The 24173-nt window shown below is 42.6% G+C and overlaps 1 protein-coding gene across 2 annotated transcripts; it reads right to left on the bottom strand.

Moving 5' to 3' along the window:
• Positions 1-4714: 4714 nt before the first annotated feature.
• On the bottom strand, positions 4715-22772 carry LOC112243610. Of its 2 annotated transcripts, none has more exons than XM_042320074.1 (15): positions 22635-22772; positions 22317-22378; positions 22157-22213; positions 16328-16454; positions 13007-13096; positions 12732-12919; positions 12184-12217; positions 11556-11661; positions 10613-10727; positions 10336-10385; positions 8325-8515; positions 5748-5895; positions 5614-5658; positions 5484-5511; positions 4715-5279 (listed from the first exon to the last, which is right to left on the bottom strand). In XM_042320074.1, the coding sequence occupies exons 1-15, from the start codon at positions 22760-22762 to the stop codon at positions 5134-5136; spliced, it is 1515 nt and encodes a 504-aa protein (XP_042176008.1). In that variant the 5' UTR covers positions 22763-22772; the 3' UTR covers positions 4715-5133. The 2 variants fall into 2 exon arrangements, with proteins under 2 accessions (XP_042176008.1, XP_042176007.1); XM_042320073.1 differs by having other exon boundaries at positions 5748-5898; positions 22635-22771.
• Between the last annotated feature and the right edge of the window lie 1401 nt (positions 22773-24173).

The following is a 24173-nucleotide window of genomic DNA, read 5'->3' as shown; positions in this document are numbered from 1 at the left end:
GATCTTTCCGACAGATAAGATCTAAACCAGGCCAGAACTTGTTCGTGTAGACCAATTTGGGTTTCCAATCTCTCCAAAAGAATGTGGTGATCAATGGTATCAAAAGCAGCACTAAGGTCTAGGACCACGAGGACAGATGCAGAGCCTCGGTCTGACGCCATTAAAAGGTAATTTACCACCTTCACGAGTGCAGTCTCAGTGATATGATGGGGTCTTAAACCAGACTGAAGCGTTTCATATACATTGTTTGTGTTCAGGAAGGCAGTGAGTTGCTGCGCAACAGCTTTTTCTACAGTTTCTGAGAGGAATGGGAGATTTGATATAGGCCGATAGTTTTTTATATTTTCTGGGTCAAGGTTTGGCTTTTTCAAGAGAGGCTGACACTTTTAGTGAGTTTGGTACACATCTGGTGGATAGAGAGACGTTTATTATGTTCAACATAAGGGGGCCAAGCACAGGAAGTAGCTCTTTCAGTAGTTTAGTTGGAATAGGGTCCAGTATGCAGCTTGAAGGTTTAGAGGCCAAGACTATTTTCATCAATGTGTCAAGAGATATAGTATTAAAAAACGTGTGTCTCCTTTGATCCTAGGTCCTGGCAGAGTTGTGCAGATTCAGGACAACTGAGCTTTGGAGGAATACGCAGATTTAAAGAGGAGTCTGTAATTTGCTTTCTAATGATCATGATCTTTTCCTCAAAGAAGTTCATGAATTTATCACTGTTGAAGTGAAAGCATCCTCTCTTGGGGAATGCTGCTTTTTAGTTAGCTTTGCAACAGTATCAAACTTACATTTGGTATTGTTCTAATTCTCTTCAATTAAGTTAGGATGATCGAGCAGCAGTGAGGGCTCTTTGGTACGGCACGGTACTGTCCTTCCAAGCTAGTCTGAAGACTTCCAGTTTGGTGGAGCAGCAGTGAGGGCTCTTCGATACTGCACGGTACTGTCCTTCCAAGCTAGTCAGAAGACTTCCAGATTGGTGTGGCGCCATTTCAGTTCCAATTTTCTGTAAGCTTGCTTCAGGGTATTTTCTGTATACCAGGGAGCTAGTTTCTTATGACAAATGTTTTTTGTTTTTAGGGGTGTGACTGCATCTAGGGTATTACACAAGGTTAAATTTAGTTTCTCAAGTTAGGTGGTTAACCGATTTTTGTACTCTGACGTCCTTGGGTAGGTGGAGGGAGTCTGGAAGGGCATCTAGGAATCTTTGGGTTGCCCGAGAATTTATAGCCCAGCTTTTGATGATCCTTGGTTGGGGTCTGAACAGAATATTTGTTGCGATTGCACTGGGCACTGGGCTCTCTAGTGTGGTTATCTGTTGTTTCAGTGTCTTCCTCTCCTCAGGGCACTGGGCTCTCTATCAAATGGAAAGGTTAACTGCACCCTCTTCAGGGATTCATCAGCACTTGTGAACTCAATTCTCTGTGTTCCAATTTTTTTTCAGGACTTTTATTTCCATGACTGATCAAAACTCTTGTCCTTCTGCAGCAAATGTATGGTGCAGACATATGGTGAGCAATATGTTTGGAACAGCAAATTACAATTAAATCGGTATAGAATCGTGAGAATCACAATATATATCGTATTCGCCACCAAAGTATCGTGATAATATTCCATCGTTAGGTCCCACCTGAATTCAGGTGAAAGCTATGATCCCTTGTTGATGTCACTTGTTAAATCCACTTCAATAAGTGTAGATGAAGGGGAGGAGACAGATTAAAGAATCCCTGCCTACAGACAGAAACTAAAACAAGAAGCTCCCACGCTGAGGTCTGTCCAACGCTGGTCCGACCAAGCTGACTCCACACTCCAAGACTGCTTCCATCACGTGGACTGGGAGATGTTTCGTATTGCGTCAGACAACAACATTGACGAATACGCTGATACGGTGTGCGAGTTCATTAGAACGTGCGTTGAAGATGTCGTTCCCATAGCAACGATTAAAACATTCCCTAACCAGAAACCGTGGATTGATGGCAGCATTCGTGTGAAACTGAAGGCACGAACCACTGCTTTTAATCAGGGCAAGGTGTCTGGTAACATGACTGAATACAAACAGTGCAGCTATTCCCTCCGCAAGGCTATCAAACAAGCTAAGCGCCAGTACAGAGACAAAGTAGAATCTCAATTCAACGGCTCAGACACAAGAGGTATGTGGCAGGGTCTACAGTCAATCACGGACTACAGGAAGAAACCCAGCCCAGTCACGGACCAGGATGTCTTGCTCCCAGGCAGACTAAATAACTTTTTGCCCGCTTTGAGGACAATACAGTGCCACTGACACGGCCTGCAACGGAATCATGCGGTCTCTCCTTCACTGCAGCCGAAGTGAGTAAGACATTTAAACGTGTTAACCCTCGCAAGGCTGCAGGCCCAGACGGCATCCCCAGCCGCGCCCTCAGAGCATGCGCAGACCAGCTGGCCGGTGTGTTTACGGACATATTCAACCAATCCCTATACCAGTCTGCTGTTCCCACATGCTTCAAGAGGGCCACCATTGTTCCTGTTCCCAAGAAAGCTAAGGTAACTGAGCTAAACGACTACCGCCCCGTAGCACTCACATCCGTCATCATGAAGTGCTTTGAGAGAGTAGGCAAGGACCATATCACCTCCACCCTACCTGACACCCTTGACCCACTCCAATTTGCTTACCGCCCAGATAGGTCCACAGACGATGCAATCTCAACCACACTGCACACTGCCCTAACCCATCTGGACAAGAGGAATACCTATGTGAGAATGCTGTTCATCGACTACAGCTCGGCATTCAACACCATAGTACCCTCCAAGCTCGTCATCAAGCTCGAGACCCTGGGTCTCGACCCCGCCCTGTGCAACTGGGTACTGGACTTCCTGACGGGCCGCCCCCAGGTGGTGAGGGTAGGCACAACATCTCCTCCCCGCTGATCCTCAACACTGGGGCCCCACAAGGGTGCGTTCTGAGCCCCCTCCTGTACTCCCTGTTCACCCACGACTGCGTGGCCATGCACGCCTCCAACTCAATCATCAAGTTTGCGGACGACACAACAGTGGTAGGCTTGATTACCAACAACGACGAGACGGCCTACAGGGAGGAGGTGAGGGCCCTCGGAGTGTGGTGTCAGGAAAATAACCTCACACTCAACGTCAACAAAACTAAGGAGATGATTGTGGACTTCAGGAAACAGCAGAGGGAACACCCCCCCATCCACATCGATGGAACAGTAGTGGAGAGGGTAGCAAGTTTTAAGTTCCTCGGCATACACATCACAGACAAACTGAATTGGTCCACTCACACAGACAGCATCGTGAGGAAGGCGCAGCAGCGCCTCTAAAACCTCAGGAGGCTGAAGAAATTCGGCTTGTCACCAAAAGCACTCACAAACTTCTACAGATGCACAATCGAGAGCATCCTGGTGGGCTGTATCACCGCCTGGTATGGCAACTGCACCGCCCTCAACCGTAAGGCTCTCCAGAGGGTAGTGAGGTCTGCACAACGCATCACCGGGGGCAAACTACCTGCCCTCCAGGACACCTACACCACCCGATGCTACAGGAAGGCCATAAAGATCATCAAGGACATCAACCACCCGAGCCACTGCCTGTTCACCCCGCTGTCATCCAGAAGGCGAGGTCAGTACAGGTGCATCAAAGCTGGGACCGAGAGACTGAAAACAGCTTCTATCTCAAGGCCATCAGACTGTTAAACAGCCACCACTAACATTGAGTGGCTACTGCCAACACACTGTCAATGACACTGACTCTACTCCAGCCACTTTAATCATGGGAATTGATGGGAAATTATGTAAATATATCACTAGCCACTTTAAACAATGCTACCTTATATAATGTTACTTACCCTACATTGTTCATCTCATATGCATACGTTGATACTGTACTCTATATCATCGACTGCATCCTTATGTAATACATGTATCACTAGCCACTTTAACTATGCCACTTGGTTTACATACTTATCTCATATGTATATACTGTACTCGATATCATCTACTGTATCTTGCCTATGCTGCTCTGTACCATCACTCATTCATATATCCTTATGTACATATTCTTTATCCCCTTACACTGTGTATAAGACAGTAGTTTTTTTTTGGAATTGTTAGTTAGATTACTTGCTCGTTATTACTGCATTGTCGGAACTAGAAGCACAAGCATTTCGCTACACTCGCATTAACATCTGCTAACCATGTGTATGTGACAAATAAAATTTGATTTGATTTGATTTGAAAGAAGGATTTTTAAGCCTTGAGATAATTAAGACATGGATTGTGTATGTGTGACATTCAGAGAGTGAATGGGCAAGACAAAAGATTTAAGTGCCTTTTAACAGGGTATAGTAGGTGCCAGGCACACCGGTTTGTGTCAAGAACTGCAAAGCTGGTGTGTTTTTCACGCTCAACAGTTTCCTGTGTGTATCAAGAATGGTCCACCACCCAAAGGACATCCAGCCAACTTGACACAAATGTATGTTTTGTGATCTTATTTGACCTGTTATTCAGTGTGTGTGCCAGATCACTGACACCTACAGTATAATCAGAACACTGAGCATGAGAATTACCATTCTGGTAGTATTCTTGTAAATTTGTTGCTTCAGCAAGTCTGTCTGTAAAAGACGTGTTTAGAATAGTGATAGTCCCCAAATTAGAAATGTGACTTAATATCATTGTGATTCATTTTGATACAGATGGCAACAATGTCAAATAAAAACTTTCAAGAGTTTAACACAAATTATCTGATTTTATTTAGTTAAATATTAATACAATTAAGTTTTAAATAATTAGAAATGATTTATGAACAAACAGCGAAGTTTAAGTCTAGATGGTACTTTATCTTATAAGGTAGTAATTTTCATACAACAGTTGATTCAACTAATTACTAGAGTAAATATTAACAACAGCTAAAACAGATCTACAGTGCATAACAACAACATAGAGTTATGTTGAAGTCCTCTGCATATTTCTAGAAATAACCAAACATGAAATGGAACTCATGTACAGTAACGTGGAAGAATCTCAGGATGAATCCAAATGGCGCCCTATTGCCCTAGAACACTACATGGCCCTGGGAAAAAGTAGTGCACTATATAGGGAATAGGGTGCCATTTGAAGCATACATGAAGTTTTACAGTAAGATGTGCTAGAAGTTAAAGGAGAAAGGGAAGGAGTCCCCAGCCCCTGATCCCTTCTCTCTGCTGGTTGACGGTTGACCAGGACTCTTAGAGCTGAAGGGGAACTCAAATCCATCTTCTGACTTCTCCGACTCTGGCCGGGAAAACAGGAAGCCTTCAACAACATACATATTGCTATTACACAGAGGAAGAATCACATTAGGGTCTGTATTTATAAAATGTCTCCGATAAAGGATCAGTTTCCCCCTGTCCATTCATTTTCATTTTAAAGGCAAAACTGATCCTAGATCAGCACTCCAACTAAAAAATAATCACTTTTGAAAAGTATAATTTATTAATCGCAGACAGAATTTCCCACCTGATGGCGATCTGGATCCTGACGGTTTCTAAGATGACAAAAATAAAAAGGTAATAAATTAGCCAAGTTCCACATTATGTCTGATACTGACACGACAGAGAATAACATATAACAGAACATATAATGGTACCTTTTCACTGCTGAAATATGAGCTGCTGAAGGGGAAAGGAGGCTCCTACAATGAAACACAATATTAGAGTTTAATATAAAGAGTTATTGATGGATGGGTCATCATTGTAAAAAGTGTTTTTGATGTTCCCTCACTTCCTCCTGGCCTGAGCCCAGTTCAAAGCCACAGTGGAAGCCAGAGAAGTCGGGGGTGGTGGGGCTAGGAGCTGAGCTCATGGAGAACAGGAAGCCTGGCGATTTCACTGTGGATCCGTCTAGCTGACTAGGTGACCCACTGTGGCTACTGCTGGAGATATTATATAAGACTCATTCATATACATAAGTAAGTAAGCATTTATATACAACTGGGAGGTCTGCATCTCAAATGGCACCCTTTCCCCTCAGTACAGTCGTGTCCAAACATTTTGAGAATGACACAAATATTAATTTTCACAAAGTTTGCTGCTTCAGTGTCTTTAGATATTTTTGTCAGATGTCACTATGGAATACTGAAGTATAATTACAAGCATTTCATAAGTGTCAAGGGCTTTTATTGACAATTACATGAAGTTGATGCAAAGAGTCAATATTTGCAGTGTTGACCCTTCTTTTTCAAGACCTCTGCAAGACCTCTGCAATTCACCCTGGCATGCTGTCAATTAACTTCTGGGCCACATCCTGACTGATGGCAGCCCATTCTTGCATAATCAGTGCTTGGAGTTTGTCAGAATTTGTGGGTTTTTGTTTGTCCACCCGCCTCTTGAGGATTGACCACAAGTTCTCAATGAGATTAAGGTCTGGGGAGTTTCCTGGCCATGGACCCAAAATATCAATGTTTTGTTCCCCGAGCCACTTACTGTAATTTCTGGACTATTAAGCGCACCTGAATATAAACCGCACCCACTGAATTATTAAAAAATATGTATTTTGTACATAAATAAGCCGCACCGGTACATTGAAACAAATGAACTTTACACAGCCTTTAAACGAAACACGGCTTGTAACAAAAATTAAACAGCAGCCTACCAAGAAAGTCATTGGTCACTATCTTCCTCCTCCTGTGCACTGAAACCACTGAAGTCATCTCCTTCCGTGTCGGAGTTGAATAGCCTCAGAATTGCTTCATCTGATGTTGGATCGCTGCCCTCTTCAACACGCAGCAGTCCAGCCTTTCGAAACCCGTTGATGATAGTGGATTGTTTGACAATGCTCCACGCTGTCAGCAGCTCTATTTCCTTTTCCAACAGCCAGATCGATCGCCTTCAACTTGAAAGCTGCATCATATGCATTTCTCCGGGTCTTTGCCATGATGAGGGTGACAAAATGACTACCGTAATCAGAATGATGGGACGTTTGAGCGCGCTCGATTTACGTCACATTATGTGACGGTGCTCAGTTTTTTGGCGGCATGAATCTTGTGAAAGCAGGAAAAATCCATAAATTAGCCGTGTCATTGTATAAACCCGCGAGGTTCAAAGCGTAGAAAAAAAGTAGCGGCTTATAGTTCCGGAAATTACGGTAGTTATCACTTTTGCATTATGGCAAGGTGCTCCATCATGCTGGAAAAGGCATTGTTTGTAACCAAACTGTTCCTGGATGGTTGAGAGAAGTTGCTCTTGGAGGATGTGTTGGTACCATTCTTTATTCATTGCTGTGTTCTTAGGCAAAATTGTGAGTGAGCCCACTCCCTTTGCTGAGAAGCAACCCCACACATGAATGGTCTCAGGATGCTTTACTGTTGGAATGACACAGGACTGATGATAGTGCTCACCAAGTTTTTTTCCGGATGCCCCAAACAATCGGAAAGGGGATTCATCAGAGAAAATGACTTTACCCCCGTCCTCAGCAGTCCAATCCCTGTACCTTTTGCAGAATATCAGTCTGTCCCTGATGTTTTTCCTGGAGAGAAGTGGCTTCTTTGCAGCCCTTCTTGACACCAGGCCATCCTCCAAAAGTCTTCGCCTCACTGTGCGAGCAGATGCACTCACACCTGCCTGCTGCCATTCCTGAGCAAGCTCTGTACTGGTGGTGCCCCGATCCCGCAGCTGAATCAACTTTAGGAGACGGTTCTGGCACTGGCTGGACTTTCTTTGGCGCCCTGAAGCCTTCTTCACAACAATTGAACCGCTCTCCTTGAAGTTCTTGATGATCCGATAAATGGTTGATTTAGGTGCAATCTTACTGGCAGCAATATCCTTGCCTGTGAAGCCCTTTTTGTGCAAAGCAATAATGACTGCACGTGTTTCCTTGCAGGTAACCATGGATGACAGAGGAAGAACAATGATTCCAAGCACCACCCTTCTTTTGAAGCTTCCAGTTTGTTATTCAAACTCAACCAGCATGACAGAGTGATCTCCAGCCTTGTCCTCGTCAACACTCACACCTATGTTAACGAGAGAAACACTGACATGATGTCAGCTGGTCCTTTTGTGGCAGGGCTGAAATGCAGTGGAAATGTTTTTTGGGGATTCAGTTCATTTACATGGCAAAGAGGGATTTTGCAATTCATCTGATCACTCTTCATAACATTCTGGAGTATATGCAAATTGCCATCATACAAACTGAGGCAGCAGACTCAAAAATGTATATTTGTGTCATTCTCAAAACTTTTGGCCATGACTGTAGTGTACTACTTTTCAGCAGAGCCCAGGGTGCACTACTTTTGACCTGGGCCCTGGGTGCCATCTCAGACCCAGCCTAGGTTAACATCTGTTTTAACTATGCATGTCTTACTTCAGGGAGAAGGTTGGGGTGCTGGACACAGCTTTCATTCTAGCAGGAGTCTGAGGAGAGAATGTTGCTCCCATCCCTTCATTCTCCTCCGCCTCAGTAATGAGGGGTGTAGGCTGTTCGTCTCCTCCCTCAGTCCCCCTCTCCTTCACCTCCTCCATCCCCACTGTACTGGAGGTGTTCAGACACTCCTTCTATAAAGAGTCAAACAGATGTTACATAGCATATTTACATTCGGAAAGTATTCAGACCCCTTCACTTTTTTGTTACGTTATAACCTTATTCTAAAATAGATGTAATTGTTTTCCCCTCTCATCAATCTACACACAATACCCCATAATGACAAAGCAAAAAACAGTTTTTTTTAAATGTTTGCGAATTTATTAAAAAAAAAAAAAAATTAAATATCACAAGTCTTCTTGAGTATGACGCTACAAGCTTGGCACACCTGTATTTGGAGTTTCTCCCATTCTTCTCTGCAGATCCTCTTAAGCTCTGTCAGGTTGGATGGGGAGCATTGCTACACAGCTATTTTCAGGACTCTCCAGAGATGTTTGATTGGATTTAAGTCCGAGCTGTGGCTGGGCCACTCATGGACACACAGAGACTTGTCCTGAAGCCACTCCTCTGTTGTCTTGGCTGTGTGTTTAGTGTCGTTGTCCTGTTGAAACGTGAAATTTTGCCTCATTCTGAGATCCTGAGGGCTCTGGAGCAGGTTTTCATCAAGGATCTCTCTGTACTTTGCTCAGTTCATCTTTCCCTCAAGCCTGACTAGTCTGCCTGCCACTGAAAAACATTCCCACAGCATGATGCTGCCACCACCATGCTTCACAGTAGGGATGGTGCCAGGTTTCCTCCAGACGTGACGCTTGTCTTTCAGGCCAAAGAGTTCAATCTTTGTTTCATCAGATGAGAGAATGTTGTTTCTCATGGTCTGAGTCCTTTAGGTGACTTTTGGCTAACTCTAAGCGGGCTGTCATGTGCCTTTTACTGAGAAGTGGCATCCATCTGGTCACTCTAGTATAAAGGCCTGATTGGTGGAGTGCTGCAGAGATGGTTGTCCTTCTGGAAAGTTCATCCCATATCCAATTAGGAACTCTAGAGCTCTGTCAGAGTGACCATTAGGTTCTTGGTCAGCTCCATGTCCAAGGCCCTTCTCCTCTGATTGCTCAGTTTGGCTGGACGACCAGCTCTAGGAAGAGTCTTGGTGGTTCCAAACTTCTTCCTTTTATGAATGATGGAGGCCACTGTGTTCTTGGAGACCTTCAATGCTGCAGCAATGTTTTGGTACCCTTTCCCGTATCTGTGCTTCGACACAATCCTGTCTCGGAGCTCTACGGACAATTCCTTTGACCTCATGGCTTGCGTTTTGCTCTGACATGCACTATCAACTGTGGGACCTTATATAGACAGGTGTATGTCTTTCCAAATCATGTCCAATCAATTGAATTTAAGTTCAAGGATGATCAATGGAAACAGGATGGACCTGAGCTCAATTTCGATAAATAAGGTATTTCTGTTTTTAATAGATTAGAAAACATTTCTAAAAACCTGCTTTTGCTTTGTCATTATGGGGTAGTGTGTGTATATTGATGAGGAAAACATTAAATTGAATCCATTTTAGAATAAGGCTGTAAGGTTACAAAATGTGGAAAAAGTGAAGGGGTCTGAATAATTTCAGAATGCACTGTATAACAAGAGCGTTACGTAGCCTCCTAAATGGCACCCTACCCTTACATAGTGCACAACTTTTAACCAGAGCCTTGGGCACTGATCAAAAGTAGTGCAGAGTACACTTTAAGGGAATAGGGAGCCATTTGGGACGCACAACTGTCTGCCGTATATAACAGAATCATGAATCTACAGCACAGTACTTCATCAGTGTCCTGTCACTGAATAGGTCTGTGTCCATGTTCTCTTCTAACTGATGCTGATGTTACTTGGAGTGTGATTTTACAGCAGTACCACGTTGTTGAATACTGATATTATTATATTCTAATAATAAAGAGCAGACCTGTTCCTCTAGTAAACTTCCCTCCTCCTGGTCTGAAGCGTGTATTCCATCTGGAGGACGGATTTAAAACATTTTACCACCAGAATCAATTTAAACTGGAAATGGGCCCACAAAGTGAAAGCCCAGAAATGAAGCATTGAAGATCCTAACCATTGAAGATCCTAACCATTGAAGATCCTAACCATTGAATATTCTACCCATTGAATATCCTACACATTGAACATCCTACCCATTGAATATCCCAACCATTGAAGATCCTAACCATTGAAGAACCTACCCATTGCCTCTGGGTATGACCACAGGTCACAGTGTGTGTCTCCTTGTGATGGAGGGTGAGCAACGGTCTTCTCTAGATGCTCTTCAATTCCCTCTCCGTGTTTCTCATGGCCATCCTGCAAAAGGACCAGAGGAAGATGACTGACCACTCTTGTCTAGACTGAACTGAGTCCCAGCATCCAGGCTAAAGATACCTTAGGCTTGGAGAGATGGGAGGAGGAGAGATACTTGGGAGAGATAGGTGGAGGAGAGAGATAGGAGGAGGAGAGATATATACCTGGGAGATAGGAGGTTGGAGATAGCTACCTGGGAGAAATGGAGGGAGGAAAAAGATAGATACCTGGAAGAGATGGGAGGAGGATGAGAGAGAGAGATACCTGGGAGAGATAGGAGGGAGGAGGAGAGAGATAGATACCTGGGAGAGATAGGAGGAGGAAAGAGATAGATACCTGGGAGAGATAGGAGGAGGAAAGAGATAGATACCTGGGAGAGATAGGAGGAGGAGAGAGATAGATACCTGGGAGAGATAGGAGGGAGGAGGAGAGAGATAGATACCTGGGAGAGATAGGAGGAGGAAAGAGATAGATACCTGGGAGAGATAGGAGGAGGAGAGAGATAGATACCTGGGAGAGATAGGAGGGAGGAGGAGAGAGATAGATACCTGGGAGAGATAGGAGGAGGAAAGAGATAGATACCTGGGAGAGATAGGAGGAGGAAAGAGATAGATACCTGGGAGAGATAGGAGGAGGAAAGAGATAGATACCTGGGAGAGATAGGAGGAGGAAAGAGATAGATACCTGGGAGAGATAGGAGGGAGGAGGAGAGAGATAGATACCTGGGAGAGATAGGAGGAGGAGAGAGATAGATACCTGGGAGAGATAGGAGGGAGGAGGAGAGAGATAGATACCTGGGAGAGATGGAGGGAGGAGGAGAGATATATATACCTGGGAAACATGGAGAGAGGAGATGTCTAGTGGAGACTGATGGTCATCCTCAGTCTGAGCCGATGACTGTCTGTGAGACTCTGCTGCCGTCAATAGACCAGAAATGCTGGACATAAAAGTTGAGAACTGCTCACCTTATCTGACACACTTTCAGAGGCAATAAGGACACTCCTGACCTATAAAACCACTCATCAAAATCTAGAACTGACCCTTAACTTAACCCTAACCAATTCTGAAATTAAATATCTGGGGTGAGCTCTTTTACCATATGCTACTCCAAATATTGTAATACCTGATATAATCATTTTGGGCTGGTAATGACTATATCATTCCAGACTACAATAGTTAATATTTTATACGATATTATAATCACATTCTCATTAAATAATCTTTGTGTGGTGAAAAAACAAGGCTTAGTTAATTTATTTAGACTTCATTTACCGTATTGATACAGATAAAACTGTTCAAATAAAGTATGGTCTTGACCTTCACAATATACCTTCTTGCACTTCCCGACATATTGTCAATGTCAAATATCACGATATTCAATTTCATCATATATCGGCTCAACCCTAATCGTTTTGCATGTCAGTGAGTTTCGGTTGACATTAACCGTGCAAAAGGATACCTTTCCAATGGATTTTCGATGGACAATGTTTGACCTGAGGGAAAAAAGAAATAAGCTTGTACTTCTTTGTACTGTACATCAAACCAAAGACACCGGATATTCAGTGGACTAAAACGTGTTAGTTACCTAGTAGAGGATATTGGTTACCATTTGGTTACCGAGTACAGTGTTTCTGACTTGCCTAGTTAAATACATTTTTAAAAATCCAGTTTCCCAACTCCAGTCCTCCGGTACAGCCAGCAGCACACCGGGCAAAGTCACCTGATTGGGGTTTGGGGCGGCAGGTAGCCTAGTGGTTAGAGCATTGGGCCAGTGACCGAAAGGTTGCAAGATCGAATCCCCAAGCTGACAAGGTAAAAATCTGTCGTTCTACCCCTGAACAAGGCAGTTAACCCACTGTTCCTAGGCCGTCATTGTAAATAAGAATTTGTTCTTAACTGACTTGCTTAGTTAAATAAAGATGAAATATAGTAATCCAGGGCTTGATGACTGGTTGACAAGTTGAGTCAGGTGTGTTTACTGTAAGGAATCATTGTCCTAGTAGTTACCTAGTAGATCCTGCAGAGCCTTCTCTTTGGCTGTTATCTGGTCCTCACAAACTTTAATCCTGCTTTCCAGCTCTTCTTTTCCTGACTGAATCATCAGCAGCTGCTTGGCCAGAGGGTTCTGGCAGTAACTCTCTTTGTGCTGCTGGAAAACCTTCCTGTAGCGCTCTATTCTCTCCTGGTACACTTTCCTACAGCAGACACATTGGAGGCCTAAGTATAGCTGATTCAGTGTAAATGACCATGATGTAAATGTCAAGACAAAATGTAGGCCTTACATGTCTTGATTACAGTTGTCTCGTCTCCTCTCCAATTCAGCCTGCAGCGTCTTCTCATACTGCAGCAGGAGGCCGTTAGTTCCCTTTAGACTGCAAGAGAGGGGGTACCATGATACAAGAATTCACAGCAGGGCCTGCATTCACAAAGTGTCTCAGAGTACTGTCCAGGATCACGTCCCCCCATCTTTATAATGATATTAATTATCATCTACTGTAAAGGGTAAAACTGATCCTAGATCAGCACTCCTACTCTGATATGTTTTGTGAATGCAATCCAAAGCTAGGGCAGACCTGGCTGTAAATGGGTCTTTCTATATACTAGGGTACCAAACTACACTACATGCCTGGCTGTACATGGATATTTATATAAACTAGAGTACCAACCTACACTACAGGCCTGGCTGTACATGGGTCTTTCTATAAACTAGGGTACCAACCTACACTACATGACCAGAAGTATGTGGACACCTGCTCGTCGAACATCTAATTCCATTCAGCCAAAAGAGCATTAGTGAGGTTGGGCGGTTAGGCCTGGCTAACAGTCGGCGTTCCAAATCATCCCAAAGGTGTTCGATGGGGTTGAGGTCAGGGCTCTGTGCAGGCAAGTTATTCCACACTATCTTGACAAACCATTTCTGTATGGACCTCGCTTTGTGCGAGGGAATTGTCATGCTGAAACAGGAAAGGGCCTTCCCAAAAGTGTTGCTACAAATTTGGAAGCACAGTCTAGAATATAATTATATGCTGTAGCATTAAGATTTCCCTCCACTGGAACTAAGAGACTTAGCCCAAACCATGAAAAAGAGCCACAAACCATTATTCCTCCTCCATCTAACTTTACAGTTGACCATATGCATTGGGGAATGTAGCGTTCTCCTGGCATCCGGCAAACACAGATTTGTCCGTCGGACTGCCAGATGGTGAAGCGTGATTCATCACAGTACGCGTTTCCACTGCTCCAGAGTGCAATGGCGACGAGCTTTACACCACTCCACACGACACTTGGCATTGAGCATGGTGATCTTAGGCTTGTGTGTGGCTGCTTGTCCACGGAAACCCATTTCATGAAGCTCCTAACGAACAGTTATTGTGCTGACGTTGCTTCAAGAGGCAGTTTGGAACTTGGTAGTGAGTGTTGCAACCGAAGACAGATGATTTTTATGCGCTACGTACGCTACGTACAGCACTCGGCAGTCCCGTTCTGTGAGCTTTTATGGCCTACCAGCCAAGACAACACAAGAGTGGGTTCGGAACAAGTCTCAATGTCCTTGAGTGGCCCAGCCAGAGCCCGGACTTGAACCCGATCAAACATCTCTGGAGAGACCTGAAAATGCTGCTCAGCAACGCTCCCCATCCAACCTGACAGAGCTTGAGAGGATCTGCAGAGAAGAATGGGAGAAACTCACCAAATACAGGTGTGCCAAGCTTGTAGTGTCATACCCAAGAAGACTTGAGGCTGTAATCGCTGCCAAAGGTGCATCAACAAAGTACTGAGTAAAGAGTCTGAATACTTATGTAAATGTGATATTTCCGTTTTGTACATTTTTATTAATTTGCATAAAATTTTAAAAACCTGTTTTTGTTTTTTCATTATTGGTATTGTATGCAGATTAATGAGGGGAAACAATTATTTAATACATTTTAGAAGGCTGTACCGTAACAAAATGTGGAAAATTCAAGGGGTCTGAATACTTCCCGAATGTTGCCACTTTCGTTTGTTTCTCACTGCTTTAATTGAAAGGTTTTTACCTTCTATTGAGGGGGAGGAGGCGGTTCTATATCCTTATTCTTAAAGTGGTAATGGCCTACCTTCTATTGAGGGGGAGGGGGCTCTATATCCTTATTCTTAGAGTGGTAATGGCCCTAGCTTCTATTGAGGGGAAGGGGATTCTATATCCTTATTCTTAAAGTGGTAATGGCCTACCTTCTATTGAGGGGAGGGGGCTCTATATCCTTATTCTTAAAGTGGTAATGACCTTATTCTTAAAGTGGTAATGGCCTACCTTCTATTGAGGGGATTCTATATCCTAATTCATAGAGTGGTAATGGTCTACCTTCTATTGAGGGGGAGGGGGCTCTATATCCTTATTCTTAAAGTGGTAATGGCTTTATTCTTAAAGTGGTAATGGTCCTACCTTCTATTGAGGGGATTCTATATCCGTATTCTTAAAGTGGTAATGGCCTACCTTCTATTGAGGGGGTTGTATATCTGTCACGACTTCTGCCGAAGTCGTTGCCTCTCCTTGTTCGGGCGGTGCTCGGCTTTCGACGTCACCGGTCTTCTAGCCATCATTGATCCTTTTTTCATTTTCCATTGGTTTTGTCTTGTCTTCCCACACACCTGTTTTCAATCCCATTCATTACCTGTTGTGTATTTAACCCTATGTTTCCCCTCATGTCTTTGTCAGAGATTGTTTTATTGTCAGTGTAGTGTGATTGTTGTATAGGTGCGCGTCGGGTCCTCGTACCCATGTTTGTGTGTTTATGTACATTTAGTGTTATGGAGCATACTCCGTGGACTTTATTAAAAGACTCCATTTTACACTCCATTTGACTCTCCTGCGCCTGACTTCCCTGCCACCTATTACACCTATGCATGACAATATCCGTATTCTTAAAGTGGTAATGGCCTACCTTCTATTGAGGGGGTTCTATATCCGTATTCTTAAAGTGGTAATGGCCTACCTTCTATTGAGGGGGTTCTATATCCGTATTCTTAAAGTGGTAATGGCCTACCTTCTATTGAGGGGGTTCTATATCCGTATTCTTAAAGTGGTAATGGCCTACCTTCTATTGAGGGGGTTCTATATCCGTATTCTTAAAGTGGTAATGGCCTACCTTCTATTGGGGGGTTCTATATCCGTATTCTTAAAGTGGTAATGGCCTACCTTCTATTGAGGGGGTTCTATATCCGTATTCTTAAAGTGGTAACGGGCTACCTTCTATTGGGGGGGTTCTATATCCGTATTCTCGAAGTGGTAATGGTCCTACTATTGACGAGGAGGAGGGGGTTCTAAATTATTATGTACAGTTGTACAACAACTGATTGTACAACATTGAGGTCCTTGAAAATTATAATGAAGTACTTAAAAAAGTCCTTGAAAGTCCTTGAATTTGACTTGATGAACCCTGCTTAAAGTATGTATAGTTATGGGCATATATTCACTTGCATTCCTCTAGTCTAAGTACACATGTGGAACTGCATGAAAACCTTTCTATTTTTGTTTCAAACCATTTTGAAATGTTGATTCCAATGTCACACAATGGCCCCATTATTTATAAAGACCCACCTACAAAAAACACAACAAACTTTTGCTTTACCTTTTCGTATTGCCTTTGAGATGCTTCACAATGTTCTGCTTATGATGAGATTCCTCCTCAAGCTTCCTGATGTTTTTCTGGATCCCTATGATGTAGGATTTCTTCTCAGCAACATTGGCTTTGCCGACTGGTGAGAAAATAAAATAAACTGATTCATGAACACCACACAGCTAAAACATAAGACAACCACAACAGAAATTGTTACCTATGGCCTGCCCTTGATATGATGTTATTAAAGGCCTGAGAGACTGTAAGGATTGTCCCACTTCTTTTTTGTTTCATCAAGTTTTTCAATTCATAGGTACAGAGTAAAGTACAGAGTAAAGGAAACCTGGAACCATCCCTATGGTGAAGCATGGTGGTGGCAGCATCATGCTTTGGGGATGTTTTTCAGTGGCAGGGAGACTAGTCAGGATTGAGGGAAAGATGAACGGAGCAAAGTACAAATAGATCCTTGATGAAAACCTGATCCAAAGAGCTCCGGATCTCAGAATGAGGGAGAAGGTTCACCTTCCAACAGGACAATGACCTTAAGCACAAAGCCAAGACAACGCAGGAGTGACTTCGTGACAAGTCTCAATGTCCTTGAGTGGCCCAGCCAGTGCCCGGACTTGAACCCGATCAAACATCTCTGGAGAGACCTGAAAATAGCTGTGCAGCGACACTCCCCATCCAACCTGACAGAGCTTGAGAGGATCTGCAGAGAAGAATGTGAGAAACTCCCCAAATACAGGTGTGCCAAGCTTGTAGCGTCATACCCAAGATGACTGGAGGCTGTAATCGCTGCCAAGGGTGCTTCAACAAAAGTAGAGTAAAGGGTCTGAATACTTATGTAAATGTGATATTGCCTGGTTTTGTTATTTCATAAATGTGCAAACATTTCTAAAAACCTGGCTTTGCTTTGTCAAAGTGGGTTATTGTCTGTAGATTGATGGCGGGACGGAGGGACTATTAAATTAATTTTAGAATAAGGCTTTAACGTAACAAAATGGTGTCTGGGGTCTGAATACTTTCCGAATGCACTGTATATACAGTATGTATATAGAGTGGGGTCCCAAATGATTGACCCCCCCTTATAAGGATGAGCAATAATGACTCTATAAAATAAATAATTCAAATACTGAGCTACTTTGTACGCTAAAGAAAATGTGAGATTATATTATTTTATGCTAATTACAACCCAGAGAAAGATATTTTCTTTAACAAGTAATGTTTTCTCTCAAAAAGGTTGGGGTAAAAATTATTTACACTCCTAAAGATTCTTATAAATAATGTGGTCAAAAGTGTAGTATTTGGTCATATTCCAAGCACACAATGACTACATAAAGCTTGTGACTCTACAAATGTGTTGGATGCAATAGAATATCAACAGTAAATAATGTACTGTATCATTTTGGAGTCAAACACTTCTACATTAATGTGGATGCTAACATGATTACAGATAATCCTGAATGAATGGTGAATAATGATGACTGAGATAGAGGGTAAATGATCAAACCACCAAGACATGCTAACCTCTAACCATTACCAATAACAGGGGAGGTTAGCATGTCTTGGAATTATGATCTTTGACCCTCTGTAACTTTGTCACTCATCATTACATTAATGTAGAAGTGTTTGGAAACATATTCTATTCTTATTTATAATAAAAGTGACTCCAAAATCACACAATATATTATATTACTATTGGGCACAAAATAACCTGAAATACACTAAAACTAACTGCAAATGCATCCAATAAGTTTGTAGAGTCACGAGCTAGATGTACTGTAAGCATTGCATGTCAGGAATATGGGACCAAATATACTAAACTTTATTTATATACGATTCTTTAGCGGTGTCAATAATATTGACCCCTACTTTTTTGAGAAAAAAATAATATTACCTGTTAAAGAAAATATATCTTTCTCTGAACAATTGTGTTAGTAAAAAATAATATTTCCCTTTTTTTCCGCATACAATATACAGTTGAAGTTGGAAGTTTACATACACTTAGGTTGGAGTCATTAAAACTTGTTTTTCAACCACTCCACAAATTTCTTTTTAACAAACTATAGTTTTGGCAAGTCAGTTAGGGCATCTACTTGGTGCATGACACAAGTCATTTTTCCAACAATTGTTTACAGACAGATTATTTCACTTATAATTCACTGTGTCACAATTCCAGTGGGTCAGAAGTTTACATACACTAAGTTGACTGTGCCTTTAAACAGCTTGGAAAATTCCAGAAAAGGATGTCATGGCTTTAGAAGCCTCTGTTAGGCTAATTTACATAATTTGAGTCAATTGGAGGTGTACCTGTGGATGTATTTCAAGGCCTTCAAACTCAGTGCCTCTTTGCTTGACATCATGGGAAAATCAAAAGAAATCAGCCAAGACCTCAGAAAAAAAAGTGTCGATCTCCACAAGTCTGGTTCATCCTTGGGACCAATGTCCAAACGCCTGAAGGTACCACGTTCATCTGTACAAAGAATAGTACCCAAGTATAACACCATGGGACCACACAGCCATCATACCGCTCAGGAAGGAGACGCGTTCTGTCTCCTAGAGATGAACGCACGAGACGGCCTACAGGGAGGAGGTGAGGGCCCTCGGAGTGTGGTGTCAGGAAAATAACCTCACACTCAACGTCAACAAAACTGATCGTGAGATCAGAACTGAGATGAACAAAACTGAGATGATCGTGGACTTCTGGGAACAGCAGAGGGAGCACCCCCCTATCCACATCGACGGGACAGTAGTGGAGAGGGTAGTAAGTTTTAAGTTCCTCGGCGTACACATCACAGACAAACTGAATTAGTCCACCCACACAGACAGCGTGGTGAAGAAGGCGGAGCAGCACCTCTTCAACCTCAGGAGGCTGAAGAAATTTGGCTTGTCACCAAAAGCACTCACAAACTTTTACAAATGCACAATCAAGAGCATCCTGTCAGGCTGTATCACCGCCTGGTACGGCAACTGCTTCGCCCACAAACGTAAGGCTCTCCAGAGGGTAGTGAGGTCTGCCCAATGCATCACCGGGGGCAAACTACCTGCCCTCCAGGACACCTACAGCACCCGATGTCCCAGGAAGGCCATAAAGATCATCAAGGACAACAACCACCCGAGCCACTGCCTGTTCACCCCGCTATTATCCAGAAGGCGAGGTCAGTACAGGTGCATCAAAGCAGGGACCGAGAGACTGAAAAACAGCTTCTATCTCAAGGCCATCAGACTGTTAAACAGCCACCACTAACATTGAGTGGCTACTGCCAACACACTGTCAATGACACTGACTCTACTCCAGCCACTTTAATCATGGGAATCGATGGGAAATGATGTAAATATATCACTAGCCACCTTAAACAATGCTACCTTATATAATGTTACTTACCCTACATTGTTCATCTCATATGCATACGTTGATACTGTACTCTATATCATCGACTGCATCCTTATGTAATACATGTATCACTAGCCACTTTAACTATGCCACTTGGTTTACATACTTATCTCATATGTATATACTGTACTCGATATCATCTACTGTATCTTGCCTATGCTGCTCTGTACCATCACTCATTCATATATCCTTATGTACATATTCTTTATCCCCTTACACTGTGTATGACAGTAGTTTTTTTTGGAATTGTTAGTTAGATTACTTGCTCGTTATTACTGCATTGTCGGAACTAGAAGCACAAGCATTTCGCTACACTCGCATTAACATCTGCTAACCATGTGTATGTGACAAATAAAATTTGATTTGATTTGATTTGATTTGATTTTGATTTGATGTATATACTGTACTCTATACCATCTACTGCATCTTGCCTATGCCGTTCTGTACCATCACTCATTCATATCTTTATGTACATATTCTTTATCCCTTTACACTTGTGTGTATAAGGTAGTTGTTGTGAAATTTTTAGGTTAGATTACTCGTTGGTTATTACTGCATTGTCAGAACTAGAAGCATAAGCATTTCGCTACACTCGTATTAACATCTGCTAACCATGTGTATGTGACAAATAAAATTTGATTTGATTTCACTTTGGTGCGAAAAGTGCAAATAAATCCCAGAACAACAGCAAAGGACCTTGTGAAGATACTGGAGGAAACAGGTACAAAAGTATCTGTAACCATAGTAAAACGAGTCCTATATCGACATAACCTGAAAGGCCGCTCAGCAAGGAAGAAGCCATTGCTCCAAAACCGCCATAAAAAAAACAGACTACAGTTTGCAACTGCACATGGGGAAAAAAGATCGTACTTTGGCCATAATGACCATCATTATGTTTGGAGGAAAAGGGGAGAAGCTTGCAAGCCGAAGAACACCATCCCAACCGTGAAGAACTGGGGTGGCAGCATCATGTTGTGGGGGTGCTGTGCTGCAGGATGGACCGGTGCACTTCACAAAATAGATGGTATCATGAGGTAGGAAAATTTTGTGGATATATTGAAGCAACATCTCAAGACATCAGTCAGGAAGTTCAAGCTTGGTCGCAAATGGGTCTTCCAAATGGACAATGACCCCAAGCATATTTCCAATGTTGTGGCAAAATGGCTTAAGGACAACAAAGTCAAGGTATTGGAGTGGGCATCACAAAGCCCTGACCTCAATCCTATAGAAGATTTGTGGGCAGTCCTGAAAAGGCATGTGAGAGCAAAAAGGCCTACAAACCTGACTCAGTTACACCAGCTCTGTCAGGAGGAATGGGCCAAAATTCACCAACTTATTGTGGGAAGCTTGTGGAAGGCTACCTGAAACGTTTGACCCAAGTTAAATAATTTAAAGGCAATGCTACTAAATACTAATTGAGTTTATGTAAACTTCTGACCCAATGGGAATGTGATGAAAGAAATAAAAGCTGAAATAAATAATTATCTCTACTATTATTCTGACATTCCACATTCTTAAAATAAAGTGGTGATCCTAACTGACCTAAGACAGGGAATTTTTACTGGGATTAAACGTCAGGAATTGTGAAACACTGAGTTTAAATGTATTTGGCTAAGGTGTATGTAAACCTCCGACTTCAACTGTAGCTCAGTATTTTAATGATTTATTCTACAGTCATTATTGCTCATATTTTTCAAGGGGGTCAATAATTTGGGACCCCATTGTATGAATATTTTAAAAACTACCACCCCGCACCCTGAAATCTGAATATATTTAAAATCTCTTGTGAAATAAAAACAGATACATAAATATACCTTACATAGTACATCTATTAAACAATACATCACAATACATACATCAGAAATAGTTACAAATGATAGAGATCCGTTCATGGATGTACAGGTCTGTTGGATAAAAGTTCTGAAATGTTCGCTGCTGCTTTTTTTCCAGGTGTCCAGGGTGGACACCCTGGCCCTGTGAATCCTGGCCGTGGACACTTCCATACGGATAATTTCCTGAAATGTGAGCAGCCATTGCTGCAATGGTAACTGATGAGGTGGAAACCACCTTCATTCAATACTTTTACTTGGCAGCTGTGGTTCCTGCCAACCACATCTCCATTGGCATTCTGTCAAGTGCAATTCAGTAATCACAAAGCAAAATCACTATTGGATGTAATGATAATAGTTGGTCTATAAGTACAGAGATTATATCATTGACTTTCCCCCAGAATTCAACCCACCCCCCCGGGGCATTATAGCACATACTGAAAAGTACCATGGTCCCCTGTGGAGCAGAATTCACATAAAAGCGATGGACTAACGTTATCCCACTTCTAACACCAATGTAGCTGTTAACAGCTGGAGCGGGGCTTAAACCTGTCACCATGAGATAGCCAGTCACTCCATATCGCTAGCTGCCTTCTGTGAGGCGACACCATCACTTACTTTGAATCTGTTGATTGATCTGATCCCTCTTCTGAGCGATGTCCCTGGTTTGCAGAGCTATAAATCAGCAAAGAAAAGCAACCAGTTAGCCATTGAACTCCTGTAAATCACTAGTTATTGTTAGGGTATAGTGGAATAAAGGTCAAAGTTGAAAACATACCTAGCTGGAGAAGTAAGCTGTCCATACTGCCCAGGGAATCATGGTCATCCATTTCAACAGGTCTCACAAACAGGGACGGTCAAACGGTTAACAGTTAGCAAGCTGTTAGCTAGCTAGCATTACATACACCTTTATTAAGCAAGGTGCAGCAGTAAAACAAAGAATTAAAACGTTTTTGGCAGGCAAAAAACGAAACTACAGCTCACTTTCAACACAAACGTTTAGGCTACAAATCATTAAAAATATATGTATTTTAAATATTGGCTACAGCTGACTGACTGACTGACTGACTTGACGCGCTAGCGAACTAAGCGTTACCTCAGTACCATCTGCGTTGTTAAGGCGGCCACGCGCGCGCGGCTGTCCGTCTTCAAATCCAGCGCAGCGCTTTGGCGCCATCTACCACCGGAACCTGCAAGCGGAACCTGCAACCGGAACCTATTCATTAATCGAATGGTTGTCCTTTTAGCGAGAAAGATGAGTGAAGTGACGACAGTGAAGTCCAATAATAGAAATTATTACGTCGAAATTATCTACGCATGAAGTGGTAGGCTTAGATTTTCAGAGCAGGGCACCGGTAAAAAGGTGTTATCGCTGCCGTCCCGATGGACATTTATAATCAATATCTTAGGTAAGAAATTCCAGGAGTAGTTAATGCACGTGACTTGACCCGTAAGGAGAATGGGGAAAAGGATCCAAGTTGATCTGTATTATTGATGTTTGATGTGTATTTATCACCCTCTGTAAAGTTGGGATATATAAGATATGCTGTAAGAGCATTTGTACAAAACCTGATCTAATGCAAAGAAGTGTAATCCTTTGTCCATGTGCCAAGTCTTTGCAGACGGTAGGAATGTGTTATTTTAGAGTCCATGAATGTAAAATGTTTCAACTGTGGTCGGGATCATATTCCTGAATTCCCAGAGTGCCCTGTTAGAGTGAAAGAGGTTGCATGTCAAGGATCAGGGCTGTACAGCAAATCTCCTATGTGGAGGTGGTGAAGAGTGTTGGAGTGGCAACAGTTTTGAAGAAGACATGGTGGCGGATACAACACAACAAGTTGCAAATGTTATACGTCAATCAAGTGATCTGGATCCACTTATTGTGAAGAAGGTGGATTTTGTAGCATTTATAGCCACAGTTATTAATTGTACTGTACACGTTTCTAAGAAGCTGGACATCATATCTGCATCCGAAAAGCAGGATTATTTAGTTTAATTAACATTTCGTTATTGATAGTTTATGGAATGTATTATTATATTTTTCAGCATTTTTCCCTTTTCGGATCTTTATTATCCACCTGTACAGTAGGTGGCGGAAACCACATATAATTCTTGCGAACACCATTATACCAAAGAAGAAGACCATGACCTGTGCTCATGATTGATTTTCCACTTTGCAGAAGATTGGGTTGGCATCAATGTGTTGCTACCCTCATGTCCAAGGTGGAGTTTAACATGGTGAATTGGTTGTCAGTTAAAATACCATACTAAGGCTTTCGACTCGATCAATCACCGTATTCTTATCAGCAGACTCAACAGCCTTGGTTTCTCAAATGACTGCCTTGCCTCGTTCACCAACGACATCTCAGATAGAGTTCAGTGTGTCAAATTGGAGGTCCTGTTGTCTGGACCTCTGGCAATCTCTATGGTGGTACCACAGGGTTCAATTCTTGGGCCAACCCTTTTCATCAATGATGTCACTCTTGCTGTGGGTGATTGCTTGATCCACCTCTACGCAGACGACACCATTCTGTATACATCTGGCCCTTCTTTGGACACTGTGTTAACAAACCTCCAAATGAGCTTCAATGCCATACAACACTCCTTCCGTGGCCTCCAACTGCTCTTAAACACT

This window comes from Oncorhynchus tshawytscha, linkage group LG03 (assembly GCF_018296145.1).
Source record: "Oncorhynchus tshawytscha isolate Ot180627B linkage group LG03, Otsh_v2.0, whole genome shotgun sequence".
In the NCBI taxonomy this organism is placed as follows: Eukaryota; Metazoa; Chordata; class Actinopteri; order Salmoniformes; family Salmonidae; genus Oncorhynchus; species Oncorhynchus tshawytscha.
This window is presented reverse-complemented; position numbering and strand designations above follow the sequence as displayed.